Source organism: Protopterus annectens, chromosome 1.part0 (genome assembly GCF_019279795.1).
Source record: "Protopterus annectens isolate FY-2018-M chromosome 1.part0, PAN1.0, whole genome shotgun sequence".
Taxonomy (NCBI): domain Eukaryota; kingdom Metazoa; phylum Chordata; order Ceratodontiformes; family Protopteridae; genus Protopterus; species Protopterus annectens.
In genome coordinates, this window is record NC_056725.1 from 151,887,659 (window position 1) to 151,906,978 (window position 19,320).

At 38.6% G+C, this 19,320-nt stretch overlaps 1 protein-coding gene across 1 annotated transcript in view; it reads right to left on the reverse strand.

The window, feature by feature from the left end:
- Positions 1–17,482: 17,482 nt before the first annotated feature.
- The window catches only part of IYD (iodotyrosine deiodinase), a 195,096-nt gene continuing 193,258 nt past the window's right edge, over positions 17,483–19,320 (reverse strand). The window contains exon 5 of the mRNA XM_044053804.1: positions 17,483–17,800. Coding sequence (XP_043909739.1) covers positions 17,618–17,800 — 183 coding nt within the window. The 3' untranslated portion in view covers positions 17,483–17,617. The remainder of the gene's footprint in view (positions 17,801–19,320) is intronic.

The following is a 19,320-nucleotide window of genomic DNA, read 5'->3' on the forward strand; positions in this document are numbered from 1 at the left end:
GTGTGTGTGTGTGTGTGTGTGTGTGTGTGTGCGTGTGGTTTGGGGTGTTTATCGCACCTCCACACATCGCCGGACTATTGGGCAGAGTCTACAACATTGGTGAGGTAACACTAACCACCAGGCTTTAATCTTACGTTTCATGCCATGATGGCACTACAAAAGTACAGGGATCTAGAGGATGGACAAACATTAGATACCATAGATTACTCTTAACATTTGTGTGTTAATGTCATTTTAACAGTATAGGGATTGAAGTTATGGCAAACACTATCCACTAGGGATTATTCTTAATTCTCCTAGCTTAATAGCACTATAACAGTACAAGAATTTGGGTGGAGGGCAACCAGACACCAGGAATTTTTGTTAAAAAATATAAATAAATAGAAAATACACATTGAAAAGGGATTTGAACTATGCACCTTTGACATGAGACATAAGAAACCCTTGCTCTGGTTCACTGTACTAACTGATATGTTGGCATACCAGGTATTTTTACATCTATATATTTAGTTAGGGGCATTGACATTATGTAATACCTGCTACAAGTCATCATGTGTGATGGGGAAGGATGGGGAACTTCTGTCCCGGAATGAGTTCACTGAGGCATAGGAAGTACAAGACTCAACTTTTTGGCATTGTGGACTGACTGTAATCATCCTTGAAAAATACGGGCAGAGGAAAGGGAGACTTCATAGACATTCTGGCAACTGGGAATGGTATGGGTAAGTGATGTGTGTGTGTGTGTGTGTGTGTGTGTGTGTGTGTGTGTGTGTGTGTGTGTGTGTGTGTGTGTGTGTGTGTGTGTGTGTGTGTGTGTGTGTGTGTGTGTGTGTGTGTGTGTGTGTGTGTGTGTGTGTGTGTGCACTTTGCTGTGTGTTTGTGTGTGCATGAGTGACTGTGCGATGGCTCAACTTTCACAACATGAATGCCAACACTGTTACCTACCATGGGAAGTGTTGTTCTGCACTTCTTGGTAGCTAACACTATTCAGAGGCATGTAAATTAGCCCATAATGAGGGGTGTGTGTGTGTGTGTGTGTGTGTGTGTGTGTGTGTGTGTGTGTGTGTGTGTGTGTTTGTTCACTCATGCATGTGTATTTGTGTATTTACATAGGTATTTGTGCATGAATATATATGTTAAAGCTTTTTCTCCATGCCACCTCTATATACACGAGTCTATTCAAAATGATCAAGTGACACAAATGCTCACAAAATCTAAAAAAAGCATCAAAACCACAAATGTTGAAACACTGCTACCCCTGTACAATACAATAACATAAATGCATGTAAAATTAAGCAAAAAAATATCATTTTTTTCATGGGGGTCAAGTCCATCTGCATCCATCACACCCTCTGCTAATTATATATACTAACTCCAAGATCACACAATATCAGGGGAAAAGGGCATACTCCCCAGTCCCAAGAATTGTCTACTTTAGAAAACCTATCAACCATCTGCTTGCACTACTAAATTCTGTCAACTAAACAGATGTTGATAAAACTAAAGTTTGATGTGTGTGTGTGTGTGTGTGTGTGTGTGTGTGTGTGTGTGTGTGTGTGTGTGTGTGTGTGTGTGTGTGTGTGTGTGTGTGTCTGCATATGGGTCTACTTCTAAATTTTGAACTTTCAAAATGTTGACTTTCCTATGGTTGAGACCATAAGATCGAAGGTTTGAAACTTCAAACAGTTTAAATGGAGATCACCGTATAGCAAAAACAGTATCTTTACCATTTTCTTCGCTGTAGTGCGATCTTGGAGTTGGTATATTTAGCTATCAGGGGGTGTAGGGGGTGGAGGGGCTTGCTCCCTTGCAAAAATGTAAAAAAATATATATTTTACCATTCAAAATGCAGAATGCACAAAATGCAAAAAGATCTGAGTGAGTGAAAAAAAGAGAGAATGCAGAAATAAGTAGAAACTAATACTGCTGAGTTAAAATTTTATGTACTGTAGGTAAGTAGAGGAGTGCTGGAAAACAAATGTTTGACTAAACGGTGGTGGTTGTGAAGATGTTTAAGATTAGTTTAAGATTATGTTACAGCAGCTAGGACGCATGTGCAAGTTAGGGTTGGTGAGTCCCATGATGTGGAGAATGGACAGCTGAACATCCAGATATGTATACTATTTTGTGACTGCCATTTCTCTGAATATTCTCTTTTCTCCAAGGTATGGCAATCTTGGAGTTGTATATATAAGTTTGGGGAGGGTGTGGATAGCTTGCCACCCACATCAGTGGTGTAGATGTTTGATATTCACTCTTCTCCTGCATGTCTGTTTTTTTTTTTCATCAGTTTTTAAAGGAACCATGGCCAATAAATAGTTGCTACCCTATTGCATTAGTCAGATATGAATAATTCAAAAAACACACAATAAGTGTACAAAAATCAATAACATTGATAAAAAAACTTACTGCCTAAGTGACATAATTTAATTAAAATTCATTCTCTTGTTAAACTTAGGTAAATGTATGCATTGTGTTTATATTTTGTGTATATTTATGTCACACATTGTAACTAATAAAATGAGTGGCACATTCATTCATAATATAATAGAATTAAAAATTAATAATTAATTATTGCTTAAAATGTAAGCATAGTAATTATAGAATTCCCTCTTATGAGGGTTCCTGTTATGAAATTTTGCTTCAATTTCTCATGTGGTGCATCAAAGTAAGCTACTGTTTTTTATGTTTTTTATATTTTTTATGTTTTTTATGTTTTTTGTGAGTTTAGAGGAAAAAACTTTTTAAACAGCCTTTTAAGTTTTTGTATTTGATTATACATTGTTTTGTTTATCAAGTTTAAGCATTTTGGATGTGATGCTTTCTGGTGTTTCAACTATCTTAATTACATATTAAAATTTGAGTTAAGAATTTAAATTGATGTCCTAATTTTCTAGGGCATTTTACTGTGTGTTATTTTTGTATTTTGTATTTATTCACTGTAATAGCTTATGCACCATGAAATCCTAATACTATGAGGACGAAAGCTCTAAACTAAGTTTAAGTTACCTATGTGTATTTGGATTAAATGTTTAGTCAATCTTCAGGTTACGTAAGTGGTGGTTTTGGGATGGAGTTGCCATGTCCCCATTTTCTTGGGTTTACTGTTGTCTTTTCCGGGATTGCTTCTTTTGTCGTTTAGGTATATATGCAGTCCTACAATTGCAGATCTATACATGTAATCAGTTTTGAGGAGGCCCATACCTCCTTCAGAATGGGAAATATATAATCTTGGTATGCACTGAATTTTATTGATAAATGTGAAGCATATTTTCTTGTTTTCCTGTCCAACTGATCCAATACATTTTTGGGCCAGTCAGTCACCCCAAAACTATAAATTAGAACTGGAACAACAAATTGGTTTATAGCTTGTGCTTTGTTTCTAGATGTCAGGGCTCTTTTCAGTATTAATTTTAGTCTTCTAGAATATCCATTACTAAGTTTTGTTTGCATTTGTTCATGTTTTATTTATTTACAAAACATTTTAAGAACGATAATTTTACAATCTTCAAAAATAAACCAATCAGTAAAAACTAAATGAAAACTCCAGCAAAGCTGGAACTTACAATAAGTGACCTCTCAAACCTCTTGAATCAGAGGCACATGGGATATATGCAAATGACCTTTATGAACACCATGTGTTTCAGCTAATTGGCGATTCTGAATGCCCATGACTTGTTTTGTCATCTTAATGGACAATTTCAGGCTAATAAAGTCAAACCCTACTAGCTGTGGATATGCATATTTCGGCCTTGTTATGACCTTGTGCCTCTGATTCAAGAGGTTTGAGAGGTCACTCATTGGAAGTTCCAGCTTTGCTGGAGTTTTCATTTAATTTTTACTGACTGATTTTTCTGTGTGACCTTTTCCCACTCATTGCTTTAATCTTCAAAAATAAAACATAACATTTCCAGTTTAAATAAGTATAATAAATTAGACATAATATAAAAACATTGGTTAAGAATCAATACAAGTCATATGACAATCATTTAATATTTAGAGAAATTTTAGACAGATTGTAGAGAAATTAAAGGTAAGTTAATCTAACACAAACAGGAATTGCAATATGAAGTGAGGGAAAAACATGTGCATGGTATATTAGAGAGAAAGTCAGGGAAGAGAATTTGATAGAAATAAGGAAGTAAGTGAAGAAGGGAGTGTAAGGAGGTAAAGGGAATGGAAAATTACTTATTCACATATAGGGGTATAGTTTATCTTGGTTTTGAGATTTTAGCTAAGACGTTTTTCAGAGTGGTTTTGAAAGATGGAAGGGCGGATACTGACCTGATGGATACAGATAAGGACTTCTAGGCCTTAGCAACCTTGTACGAGTACAGACAATGGCCATCAGATTTACTAGGTTTATAGACAGACAAAAGTTTTTGGTCACTGGATTGCAATGACAGATTGGGAATATAGTTGTGTAGATTTTTTTTAGTGCTGAACAGGCAGACGGATGCTGACAATTTTATAGGTGGTAAGAAGCTGTGTATTTGTTAGCTGATGATGCAATTCTAACCAATTTAGGCTTTTTAGTGCTATACAGTGGTGGGTCCTGAAAGAGGTATTTGCTGCAAATTTAGCAACTTTGTTATACCATTATCCAAGTTTTAATTTTTGAGAAGCCTGGAGGTTAGTAAGGATGGGAGCACCATAAAGAAGAGAGGGGAGGAGATAAGTAGTGGCAAGAGCAGTTTTAGTTGCATCGGTAAGAACATTTTTGGTGAGTTTTTCTTGTGCAATTTTGTATATGCATGTCAAATGTTAGATTATCATCCACTATCACCCTTAATAGTTTGCTAAGAGAAGTAACTTCAGTTGTTGTATTGTCAAGAGAGAGGACTTAAATTTTGTTTTTTTCATGAGAGAGGGATTTGGAGAAAAAAAGTAGTAGTTTGGTCGGTTTTGGGTTAAGCATGAGTTGTGAGTTACAAAGCCATGTTTCAGTGGCTGTTAAAGCTTCCTGAGTAATGTTTTGGAGGTGTGCCATGTTGTCAGATGCGCCAATGAGAGTGGAAGCATCTGCATATTGTATTAGGGTAGCCTATTGTGAGGAAGTATAGAAGGTGTTGCTGAAAATGTTAAAGAGGAGGGGACAAAGGATAGTGCCTTGTGGTACACCGATGATGCCTGAGGGGTAATGACAGATTGTGGAGTATCATTTTACTGACTGACACCTTTTGGACAGGTAGCTTTTGAACCACAGAAGGCTGAGCTTTGCCAAGGATGGTCTGCATCTCTCCCCCGAGGCTTTCAAATATTAGCTAAAACATTGTCCTCCCCCATAGTTCCTTTTTAGAACATGCCAGATTGAAAGTACTTCTGAAATAGCAAATCAAAAACAGGAAACTCTAAACATGTCCCTACTCCATTCCCTACAAGCTCTCCTCACCCTAGAGAATGCTGACATCTGTACAGTCACTGAGATGTGGTTTAAAGCCACATAGAGCACACTGGCAGTACAGGACTATAATGTCTTCCACACATTTAGACCATCTACTACACAGACAGGGACTAAAGGTGGAGGTGTCTCAATTTACATAAAAAATAAATATACCTCAAGTTTGGTCAAACAGTACAATACATTTGAGCTTCTCCATGTTCAAATCACCATAGGCAAAATCCCATACCACTTCCTTGCAAGCTATAGGTCCCCCTCTATCATCCAGGAGCCCATAATATTTATATAAACTTAATGGAAGTACCATTCAACCCAACACCATATCTATGGGTGACTTTAATTACCCCACTATCAACTGAAAATTCTATCTGCCACCAAATGTACAGGCACAGGGATTCCTGGATTTTGTAAACACAAACTCCCTAGACCAGATTGTCAATACACTAACCAGGAGTGCAACCATACAGGATCTGGTTGTCACTAATATGGGAGAGTGCTGCAAATCCCTAGTGTAATGTCTTCTCTGGTAAGGTCAGACCACAAAATGGTCTCCTTGAAAGTGAAAATAATACCTGGAAACCCAGCCAACTCTGGAATATTCAGGAACTACCCTAAGGCTAACTTCCTACTGTTGAGTAATAATCTTGCAAAATTCCATGCCCCGTAAACCCTGAGAACACTTCTGCTTACAGTGAACTGTGCACAGAAACCTTATACAAGCATATTAATAGCAGCATAGAGGCAGCTGTACCCACGTGGAAGAAGTGCAGAACTAACTCAAAAACAAGCCACCCTGTTGGAATCACAAAATCAATCGGCTGTATAACAGAAGCAAGAAAATCATGGCAAAAATTAGGAGATGCAGTACCTGGCAGGTAAAAAGCACTCTCATCAAACTAAACAAACAATGCAGAGGAGAAAGTTGACTCAAGCCAAAATTTGACCTCCCAGACCAAGAACAACCCCAAGGCATTCTTTAGCTTTGTCCACAACCTCAAAAGCAATACAAAATAGTGTGCAAAGTTCATGAAGACACCTATACTGAGCCTACTGACCAACAAATTTGGCTCCAACTTTACCCCTCTCCCCCCTCAAACTTCACTCAGGAAATACCATCAAATATAACACCCCTGCTATGATTAGGTAACAGGTCCTTAATGCTCTCTCTCTAGGGCCAAGAACACTACATCAATGGGCTTAAACAATATCAAAGACCACTATCTAAATTGCATGAAACATGACCTATTAAGCCCTCTGGAATTGCTGTTTAACTGTAGCCTCCAAACAGGCTTTATGCCTCACAAATGGATAACAGCAACAGTCATCCCTCTGCACAAAAGCGGGCCACCTACAGGACCCTGAAAACTACAGACCCATAAGTCTCACTAGTCTCATATGCAAGGTGATGGAAAGAATCATCATAGAAATTATCAATAATAACATAAGAAACCTCCAGACACTGAACCCAATCGATTATGGGTTTGTCAACAGTAGGTCATTTGATTGACTTCTTTGAGAAGGTCAGCAAAGCAATGGATGAGAGCAAAATGGTTCACACTGCCTACCTTGACCTTGCCAAGGCATTTGACACAATACCCAACTCAGGCATTGTTGACATACTCAGGAGGTTAGGTATAAAACCCTTATGTTACCAAGTAGATTAGCCAGCTGGTTCACAAGACAGAACTCAGGAAGTTAGAACTGGGGAGTCCACCTCTACAAAGAGGCTAGTCACAATGGCAGTCCCTCAAGGATTGGTCCTGGGACTGCTTCTTTTTTGGCACTCACTTCTCTGAAGTCAAGGCTAATGTCAGTGCCCTCTGACTGACTAAATTTGCAGATGATTGTAAATTAGGAGCAGTCATGGGATCCCCCATGACACAAATGTTCTCCAGGAAGGGCTGACCTAGGTAAATACCTGGTGTCAAAGCCATAAAATTAAATGCCAAGAAATGTTTAATAGTATCCTTCACAAAGTCATCCACCACTGGTAACTATCATACTGACAACACACACACCTAAGAGCTGACCCAGTAGTCAGGGATTTGGGGACACACACAGACAGTAATCTAGCCTTTGATCATTACATGTCTATAGTAGTGTGGAAATCATTCTATGCTGTGCAACTTATAAACAAAGGTATGGCATCTAGGTCCAAGGAAGTCATTGTTCCACTGTATTTAGCATTCATCAGAGCTACCACTGAGTATAATGTCCACTTTGGTATGTACCTAACCAGGCACATGCAACAACTGGAATGTCCACAGAGGTTCCTTACTAAAAGAATACAGGGCATAAGTAATATGACCTATGCCGACCACCTCAAGGCCTTATCACTGTATTGTCTCCTACAGGCTGTTGAGGAGAGATTTATGCCTGACATACAGTGCTCTATCAGACCACACCTGGATGGACCTCCTGCATATCTGCAAAACAAGCAGCACTGGAATTATCTGTTCTAAAGACTTAAACCTTGCCTGTGATATAAATAGAACCTGCTGGAGAGCCAGGTATGTATCCCAGAGACTACTCTAGAACAGGCTTCCCATCCATGTGAAGCAGATTTCCTCCCTAACCAATTCAAGCATAACATGGACAATTGGATGAGGAACAGGAAATGTATCCTGGTTTGGCATCTATGTCTCTAATGGACACAGGCAGCCTGTAAATGGCTCATCTCACAGACCCCTCATTGTAAGTGTAGACATCTTCCAAGCCATTGCTTATATATATCATGGGTACCAGAACTTATCAGAGATTTGGGATGCATGGCTAGGCTTAAAAAGGGCCTTGTGGTCATTAGCCTACTAAACACCTATCAACCTATGGTATCCATATAATGTTTTTTAATAAGATGTGCAGTGAATAGTTTTAAAGTGACCTACCATTCATTTGTATTTATTGAGCAGCATATTGAGTGGGTATTTTTGTGACAGACCCATTTGAAGTTAATGTATGTTTACCAATTTGTAATTGTGAGTGTAAAATAAAAATGTGTAGCAAGTGCAGAGTTATTCTATAAAAGCAAAACATTTTAATAGAAAAGTTCAAATGATGACAGACCATAGATTATAGTATTTATTTAATGTATCTACAATTATATAAAAGTAAGAGGTGTAAAAAGTTAGGTATAATGGTAATAACAAAAGTGACCGTGAAATAGGTGTGGGAGGTGAGGGGAGCAGGAATCCAATGAGAATCTCAGAAATAACCAATCAGTCCATACAAGTGCACTGTGCTTATCACGTATGACTAAGGCAGAGAACAAAGACAAGCAGTTCTTATCAATTACTGCATATCTCCAAGAAAGAGAAAAATGAAGAAGAACTGAATAAGGGCACCACTGGCTACTAGATGTTGCTACCTAATCACAACCCAGCTTTAAAATGGGTAGAATGGAAAAACCCCGCACGGAATTTCAGGTGATGTAAAATGCAGCACATTGCAGCTTAGCATAAGGAAGAACAAGAATAGGCAATGCACCTCAATTTATAGCAAACAAGTTCAACTTCAAGGCTAGTCAAAACACACACTAGATCCAATGAGCATTTCCAGAAGGTAAAGCCTAAGGTGGTACATAGATTAGAGGTATATTTTAGTAATCAGTCTGCAAACTATTACAAGCCTAGCCAACAACTAAAGGTCAGAATCAAACCCTGTACCTTGTATTTGTAAGATAAATATCTTGACATTATGCCAGCTACAGCTCCCTCTAAACATCAAGCTCCTTCTTTAAAATGGGCTTGACTGCAAAAACAGGTGATTGAAGTTGCAGGATTTATACCTGTAAGTGAAAAAGCACCTACTATGTAACGCACACCTCTGTAACTCAGATGTAATGACTTGGTTCAGTGTCTCTTCCAGTAATTTAGTCATACTGATGCACAGGGTTGAGCAGTTCAGCACAAGCAAGTGCTAAGCATCTCAACACAGATTAATTTAAAGCAAGCAAGTGCAAGCATAAAGTCAGCTAAAACACACACACGCACGCACACACACACACACACACACACACACACACACACACACACACACACACACACACACACACACACACACACACACACACACACACACTCACACACACTATGCAAAACAGACTACAGCAAGTAGACACTAAGGATAATGCAGGTTTTGCCTCCTGTCAACACAGAAAACTTCAATATTAGCTTCCAGATGACAGTCACTACACAGACCTGACAGGAGTCTCAAAGTCAGCTGAGGAATTCAATTCTTAGATGTAAGCAACTTGCTTTCAATGTCTCTTCCAGTAATTCAGACACACAGGTATTGTAGCATCGGACAGCTCAGCAGAAACCTCTTTGAATGTATCCACTAAATGTCACCTGTCTTTGCCTCTTTCTGTATCTACTTTCTGCGTACCATTTCCCACAACCTCACCTCCAGTAGTCCCCCTACGTCATGTCTCACTTCTCTCTCTGTTATCTGATTCTCTTTGTTATTGCATGCATATACTTCTCTCATTCATGTTTTTGCTTCTTTTTTAATACACATGTTCTGTTTTCAGCATGCAGCTCTTGTCTGGTTTGTTCTTATCTGTATTCCTTACTGTGTTTTTGTCTGTCAAGATTCTGTCATGTTTTCCTTGCAGCTTCTCTTATAGGCTGTTGACAGAAAATGAATTCTCTCCACTGAGGTATCTCATCTAGAAGACAACTGTGCCTTAATCACAGCATGTGTTTTTTCCATACAGTATTTTCCTTCCTAAGAATATAATCTCTTCTCTAATACTTAAAATTTAAAAATGCCTTACTGATTTCTTTGTCACCTTCTCTTGCATTTCTGTGCTAATCAACTTCCTCAGTGTACAGCATGTTGACTTTCAATGAACTTTATTAGTACTTTTTTCAAGAATATTTGTTCCTAACACTTACCAAATCTGAACCATCATATTTTACAGGGCTATGTGATAAGAAAAGCTTACACAGTAAGGAGCAGAAACAGGGAACACTAGAGGGATTAAATATTTCTACTTGCTTGGTTGTGGCTGGGGATCCCACAGCATGTGCTGGAGGGGTTAGGGAAGTCTGATCTACATTGCTCAATTTAGTACCTCCAAAGGTGTGAGTAAACAAGTTATTTGGATAGATAGATAGATAGATAGATAGATAGATAGATAGATAGATAGATAGATAGATAGATAGATAGATAGATAGATAGATAGACAAACATGAGGATGGATGGATATTTGAATGGGTGGATGCGTAAAGGGTTGAATGAGTGGATGAATGGAAGGATGGATGGATGGATGGATGGATGGATGGATGGATGGAAGTATGGAAAGATGTTTGTCCATCCATCAGAGCATCCAGAGGTAGCAAAGATTTAATACTATGCACTTTGTTTAGGTATCGGACTACAGATAAAACTGGGAATTTCAGCAAACATAGGATGAGATGGATCTCAGCTGCTGGCTTTGCCTTTTGTTTAAGGTTTGCTAAATTCATAATGTGTAGCATATAATTTCCAGTCTGCTTTTGGTTTATTTTGCTGCTCCTTCCTAGTATGTTTCCCATGGTATTTTATTCACTAAAATTTTAATTAAATGTGAAAAGGTGATCTCTAACTGGTAAGGTAGTTATACAGAGTAGTTGCTTATCTTCCCTAAGAGTTATTTGTTGAAGCAATCCAATAATATGCTGCTGATACTTTAACATATAAAACTGGCAGTTTAAGGCTCTAATGGCCAAAGTTGCAGAAGTGTATGCCTTCTTACCCCATCTATCCAACGCCATCAACTCTATTAGAGGGGGTAGGATTTTTGGCAGTAGTAGCTTTAATACCCTTGGGTCTCTGTGAAATGGTCTCAGGATCGGCAGTAGGATTTTTGTAAAGGAATTTGTGAGAGTCAGGAACCCTGAAATATCTATCAGGTTTTCTGGGAGCAGGAGGTAAAGAGTCAAGGGCCAAGCTAGATTCAGAAAAAGCATCAACAATGTCTAGTACAGGAGGTATGGCTAAAGGCCTGTGCTGGGGCAAGAGTAAGAAATCCCTAAGCCTCTTTTTTAGAATCAGAGAAATCCTGACTTTCCCAATGAAAAAGCTCCCTGAGAGTATACAAGGTTTCACCAAAAGAGAGTGCACAGCGGCTCTGGACCCATCCAAGGTAGAGACAGCCGCAGGTTCCACAGTTGAAGCGTCTTGCAGCATACCGGACTCTGAATGGGTCTCTGTAGAGGCCTGCAAATCTGAAGTAGTGGGTATCAGGGGCTGCAAAAGCACCTCACTGAGTACCGGCAAACTGGCGACTGGCTTAGGAGAAACGTCGTCGGCAGCTTTAGACCTAGGCGGCCTGGGGTCTATATTAGATAAGCGAACACTTAAAAAAGTGAACACTGACTGATCAAACTTATGTAAGCGAAAGCTTAAAATTTTGAAGCAACAGAAACCCAAATTTTTTCCTAAGAAAAGAATTTCGTTGTTCGTTTCTGTTGCTTCACTATTTTCAGTGCTGTGGTGGAAAGTTATGGGTCGGGTTCAGGTAAGTGTGCGATTGTGTGGATGTGAGTATTAGGGCGTGATAGGTGAGTTAGGGTTAGGACGCGGGTTAGGTATGTGTGCAATTTGTATGGACATGAGGGTTAGGGCGGGTTAGGTGAGTTAGGGAGTGGGTAAGATGAGTGTGCGATAGTGACGAACCTTAGGGTTAGGGTTTGGGTTAAGGTAAGTGGATAATTAGTGGTGTGTGTATAGTTTAGTGTAGGGTTAGGTGTCAGATTTTAGGTGTATGTGTGTGGATTGCTGTTTGTTTGGTGTGCTTGTGTTGTGTGTATGTGTTTTGGATCAGCGATTTTTTTCCCTCGGAAAAAAATCACTGTTCTGACAGTTCGAGATTGTAAGCTTTCACTTACTTAAGTTCGATCAATCAGCGTTCGCTTTTTTAAGCATTCGCTGATCTAATATAGACCCGCGGCCTGTCTCTGTCTTTATCCTTGCATTTTTTTGGAATGTTGGTAGTCATATCAGGATAATTGAACCGAGCACCAAAATATTTAGAAGTGAAAATATACCGACGATGGATAGCTCGAGGTTTAAATAAGGCACAAAATTGACAGCGAGGTACGTCGTGGTCAGGGCCTAGGAAAGGAATACAGTATAAATGAAAATCTTTATGAGGTATTTGCTTTCCACAAGAAATGCAATTATTTACTTTCCTCAAAGGGGTACTTAGCTTTTAGTTGAAGACTTTGGTTCTGAAACTCGAAAATGAAAATTTCAGGAGTCGGCCGGCCGGCACTTGTGACTGCTTCTGCTTTAGGCACCGCACAACAAGAAAGACTGATGCAATGGCATCGGCTGCATGTTTTATACCCCTGATGACCTGACATCACGGAAGAAGAGACAGCAACTGAAGCAGGACCCAAGACTTTGTTAATCAGGCCGACTGAGGGCTACTGCAAGCAGATAACCCAAATGTAATGACTGCAACAGTGAAACACAAAGAACATCCTCTCTGCCTTCAGATAGCAAGGTTTCAATAAGTGATCTGTAGATTTCTACATGGGGATAGCAGTCAGATGGCTATATTAAGATGGCCTTACAAAGAGTACCAGTGCACACTCCAAAACTCCAGGGAGATAGAGTAGTGCATAGCATCTCATTCCCACACCTGCCCATGTTTAATTTTGAGGCTCAAGTGCATGCTGTCATAGTTAACTGACTCTGGCATACTCATGCCCTGTGCACTATATAATGCTGCACTAAGTGACATCCCAGGCGGCACTAGTTGAGGCAGAAACACACTAATTAGCAAGACTCCAGAGCAGAATGTCTCCATGTCAGTATAACTTGTAAATGATAGCCTACATTTGCACAATCATACTATTCCACCCTTTTAAGCCTTTCACCCGTAATATCTATATTATGCACCAATATGATTATATTTTTGTGCAATCAAAGTATCAAGAGATGCACATGGGACAGCAGTTCTCTGGACTGATAAATAAACAGGATCGAATGAGTTCTGGACAAAGTTTCAAATGGTAACATCTTTGATATCTTACAGACATGCTTATGCTGAACTTTGTTAAGTGATCAATCAACATTCATGTAGCAGAAGATACAACTCTGACTGTACACCCACTGTCACTAAGGCAGTTCATCCTTTAAGTTGGTCTTATTATCAGCTTTAATTCATTCTACAGGGTAGACTGAGGGCGACATGCCATCTTTGATCTCAGTGACAAAAGTCAATGGTTTCATGTGCCACATCAATATCGTGAGAGGAATTCTCTAAAAGTTCAACTCCTGCTGCCAAAAGGGGTGCTGAATTGAGCTATAAGGTATTATCTAGACCTTCCACCACATCAATGTCTGGTACCCTCACAGAATACTAATAAAAAATGGATCCTGGATAAAGATTCTGTCAAACGGTACAGAAGCAAGTATACAAAAATTAAAAATAAAAAAGAACAGAACCACCACGGCTTAAGGACAAGAATAACTTTAATGTGAAAAAAAGAGTAAGCTCTTTCGCGACCTGTCGCTTCTTCAGACTCAAATAAATACCAGCACCTTCTCCATTTAAAACCATTCAATTAGTCAAGCTAATTAAAAGTACCACCCTCTTAAAGACACCCATATACATATACAACAACATAATATGAAAGCATTATAAAAACATTATATAATAGCAACATATACAAGATGTAACAGCCACATCTCATAAATAAAGGGGGAGGAATTCTCTAAAAGTTCAAACTCCTGCAGCCAAAAGGGGGGCTGGATTGAGCTGCAAGGTATTATCTCTACCTTCCAGCACATCAGTGCCTGGTACCCTCACAGAATATTCATTTGGTTTGCATGGGATCAATGCTATTCACAGTGCAAAGTCCTATCATTTGGTCTGTCATTTGCAATCAAATTTTGTATCAAGGTTCTAGCCATGGTAGTAGAGGCCTCATAAGTGAAGGTCTCCTAGTTTTCCACTACTTTGATGATAAGCCTCTAGTGGTCCTATTAAGGAACTGTCTGGTAGTACCACTCTTTAGGCACTACTGTGGTTGCAGAACCTAGGAATTACCATAATACTGGCCGAAACCTTCTTTGATGGTGGTGGTGGTCATAGTCATCAATCCTCTTTTTCTTATTTCTACATGGGGTCAAGGTGCCCCATTAATATTAGGCCAAATGTGACCAAATCACCTATTACAAAAAATTCTTTTAATTAGGGTGAAGAAAGACATCCCATAGTTTTGTTAAGTTCTGCACATGGACAGGGCCTAAAAAGTCTTAAGCTTGACATCCTCAGTGAAGAACTATACCTCTTGATTTTTACTGTAGCCACTATTTTCACTGCTCCTGTTTACCTCCCTACACTTGAAGGTGCTTCCATTGATGGGGATATACTAGTGGTTGTAGATTCATTTTACCATCAAAGATTTCCTAGTGTCAGACTGCTGTCATTAGGCGGTAGAGCCATGAATTTTTCGCATCAACCTTATTACTGGCGATCATTTCTGCTGCCAATCATGTTTGCCAGTTTGATTGTGGATGCTTCATTGGCATGATATGTAGCTCACTTAGGAGTGTTTCTTTCACTTAAACACATCAAAATTTCACAGAATAGACTTGTCAATCTTATTTTATAGGTGATTCTGTATCTTTTCCCACTTTTGAAGGATGACCTCTTCCATGGAATTTAAATGTTGTGGATGTCACGCTTGCCCATCAACTATTTAAAACGAATGATGAAGTGAATCAAAAGCTCAGCTTTTAAAGGACATTGTCCAGGGTGTCCATTCTTCTGCAGGATCTTGTAGGATTAGATCCTTAGTTCAGAGAACTGTTGCTGATCTTTCACAAGGATTATAGATTCCTGGGATGAATCCACATTTATTCCTGAAATCTGTTGGTGAGCTGGCACTAAACCACACATTTCACTTCCCCATTTTCCATGTGGAAAAATGAAGTGGAAAAGTAGATATACATTCTTATCTTTGAAGTCAGGCCCCAATGATCTAATCGATAAGGCACTGGCCTCCCTAAACAAGAGATTGTGGATTTGAGTCCTATCTGGTGTGATATAATCTTGATGTAAGTAGAACTTTAGGCCCCAGTGGCCTAATTGACAAGGCATTGGCCTCTCGAAACCAGTGATTGTGGATATGAGTCCCATCTGGGGTGATATAATCTTGAGGGTGTTTGGGGTTGGCATAATCGTTAATGTGTTGACTTTACAAACACAACAAATGGCATAATGCATAATTAACTAGGCTTAAAATGGTTCACAAGGGCAGCTAGCCCAGTACTGACCTATGAAATGTATCATCAACTCAGATTTTTATCAGAAAAAGGGTATATGTGTTCAGGAAAATGGCCATACCTTCTGCGTCTTTTGCCATAGCCAAGGAGAATCTGGTGATGACTATGCAAACCTCTTCCAAACAGACTAGTGAGTGCATTGCTTTCAGTAACTGAGCAGCTAACTGCTCCTCAGCCAGTGTGAGGAAAGGCTACCACACTCGAGGAATGGTTACTTTCAGTGTTTGTGGCAGGAATGTTTAATCTGTGCCATGGCTACTTTATCATCAGTTTGCACCTTTGTTCTCAACAACTACTTGGACTGTGATTTTAGGAGATGGATATTCTGTGGCACCTCACTCCTTCAGTATATGGCTTTCTGAGTCTCTGAACCTTTTAGTTTTCTTTTGTCGCTCTGACACCTGGGAGATGGGATGTAGTTTGATACTGCCTGAGATTATTCCTAACAATGATTATTATATGTTGATGTTCTCTACTTGGACAACCTTTCTACATGTCTTGTACGTGGAAGTCACAGTAAGTCTGCAGGTGTATTGGTCATGCCTCGAGAAGGTGGGCTTTATGTGTCATTCTAGATCCAGTGTGTGATATGCCACTGGAAACCACGTAAGATATGGTAGGTGGAGTTATCCATGTCCCTGGATGCAGGCTATACATATTTGTAAGAACTCGTGCTGAGAGACAGTACACAGAAGAGGAAAATAACCATTACCAGACTATAAAGGGACCATTCAGACATAAGCTGATATGCTGAATACTCATATATGTTACTTTTCACTTCCACAGAGCACACCATCTTCTTGCTGAAAATAAGTGATTCAGAGATACATACTACAGTATAAAGATTTAGAGTACAGGCTCTTGGTACCAATGCATTCTGATTTGTTTGACAGGGTGAAAAAATGTGGAAATACAACAGTGTAAGAAAAAACTGTTTGGTCATACTTGTCCATCCGTTAACAATAACATTATTTCACTCATTTGTTCTTAGTGGATTGTATGATTATATATTATCAACTAGATTTTACAGAATTTTCCACTTCCTTAGCTCATATTTTGAAAATACTAGTGATAAAGTACTGGCGTTATTATACATGCAAAACACATTTTTACTTAAAAAGCTGGTAGATGAAATTCTGCAGTCTGACCTGCCTGCAGTATTATGCCAATAACTTTATTGGGGCTCACATTTCTGACAACATTATTTGCTATGTGGGTACAGTGTGTATTTGGTAACCCTTTCTCTATATCAGTCAGAGATAGCAGTTACCACCTTTGTTTGTACTGATACTATTCACATGACATGCACATTTGGCTCCTGTAATCTTCATTTTGTATGAAGCCAGTATATAATGTAGTTTCATATAACACTTGATTAAATGATCAGTACATGTTACCATTATACCATGAGTTTGTTTAGTCCTCATTTTATTCAGCCCCCCAGGCACTTACATATGCACATAAACATGGTATCTGAAAAGTCTGCACGTATGCTATGAGGCAATCAGCAGGGGAATACTATCACACTCATAAAAGAGTGCTTTACAGAAAATTCATTAAAAATCATTTTAATAATAATAATAATATAAATGTATGAAAAGAAACTGATGAGAAACATCATATTAGATCAAACATTTTGCAGATCAGGACTGGAAGTAAAAAAAATATGTTAAAGATAAACTGGTGGAATTAATAGCCTGCATATCAAACAAATCTAAGAGGAGCTTTCAAAACATTACAGTGTGGAAGAGAAGTGGATCAACATAGCCTGAATACCACTGTCATTCAGTTTAGAAGATATACTGTAATAAAAAATAAAAAAAAAACTATTGCCCGTTCTTATTAAAGGAATTTATTTTTATTTTAGTCTCTGGCATTGAAATACATTCCTCAGTGTTCTCAAATCTGTTGACAAAATGAGGTCTCCGTGATTTACATAACCACCATGATATTTTCTAGAGGTTTCCTTTTTAAATCTGGCACAGTGGCATCTTTCTTTGGATAGCCCACAGGAAGCAGTAAGAGCAGTTTCTCATTCTGTGGTCGCTGCAGCAACACTCTCAGGCGGGGCCCACAGTTTAGAGGAGTTGAAGTAACTGTGACTAGGCCAACATTCTGCAAAAGAAAATAATAAAAAGCTTGTGAATGTGGAAAACAATTCTGCAGCTTCAGATGCTGTTAAGTTTGCTGTTGGCAAACCATAACAAATGCATTGCTATTATTACATTTCAGATTAACTGGCTTTTGTCATTGCAATATTTCTAAATAAAAAAAAGAAGCTTCACCTGTTCCAAATTATTCTATAGATTTATATTTAGAGGTAAATGTTTAGAGCTGGAAACAGAAGGAGTAAATGTAATTTACAATGTCTGCATTTAAATAAACTTGCTTACTTCTCAGTACCTAGTCAAATTGCTCACACTATATGGAAAATGTTATAAGGGAAGGACTTTTTTTTTTTTTGTTTGTTTTGTTTTGTTTTTTTGGCCCACTCTGTTTACAGTTTTCTATGGCCAGTATGGAGCATGGAATTTTTTTCAAAAGAATTTCATTTTTGTATGATATTTTTTTAAGAAATAATTTAATGATATGCTGTCCTAAATACAGAAACATATTTTGATATCTTACATTTTATGATCTCTAGAACTGATTGTACTAGATTTATTTGCTTCTTTATGAAGAACTGTAATTTGTAGTATAGTGTATTTATATTCAGTTTTGGTTTTGGCTAAAGTAATTAGAAAATCTTGATTTGTCCTTTTTGTGTTTTTTTTTTTTCTTATTACTAGAACCATTTCATAATCTACAGATGCATATTAATTAGCCCACATCATGTGAGCTAGCCTGAGCACTAAAACTATTTAAGTTTGCAATATACTGTGCAGAATTGTTCACAGAAACCCTATACAAGCATGTTAATATGGCTGCATAGAGGCAGCTGTACCCACCAGGAAGAAGTACAGAACTAACTCAAAAAGCAAGCCACCCTGGTGGAATCACAAAATCAGTTGGATATATAAGAGGAGGAAGAAAATCATGGCAAAAATTAGGGGGTGCAGCACCCAGCAGGATAAAGGCACTCTCATCAGACTAAGCAAAAAATTCAGAGGACAAATACAGTCTGCCAAAGCCAAATTTGAGGTAAGTTTGGGCTCCCAGGCCAAGGACAACCACAAAGCATTCTTTAGCTATGTCCATAACCTCAAAGGCAATATACAATTGTGTGCAGAGCTTATTGTAAATGGAGTCACCTATCCTGAGTCAGAAGATATGGCAAACCTCCTGGCTGATAAATTCAGCTCCACCTTTACTCCTGTCTCCACCTCAACCTTCCCTCAGGAAATATCTTCACATATAACTCCCCCTACTGTCACTAGGGAACATGTCCTTAATGCTCTCTCTAAGACCAACAACACTGCATCAATGGGCCCAGACAATATCTCAGGATGCCTTCTAAATAGTATGAAACATGGCCTATCAGGGCCTCTGGAATTACTATTTAATTGTAGCCTCCAAACAGGATTTGTGCCTCATGAATGGAGAAAGACAACAGTCATCCCTCTGCACAAAGGTGAGCCATCTACAGACCCTGGAAACTACAGACCCATAAGTCTCACTAGTCTTATATGTAAAAC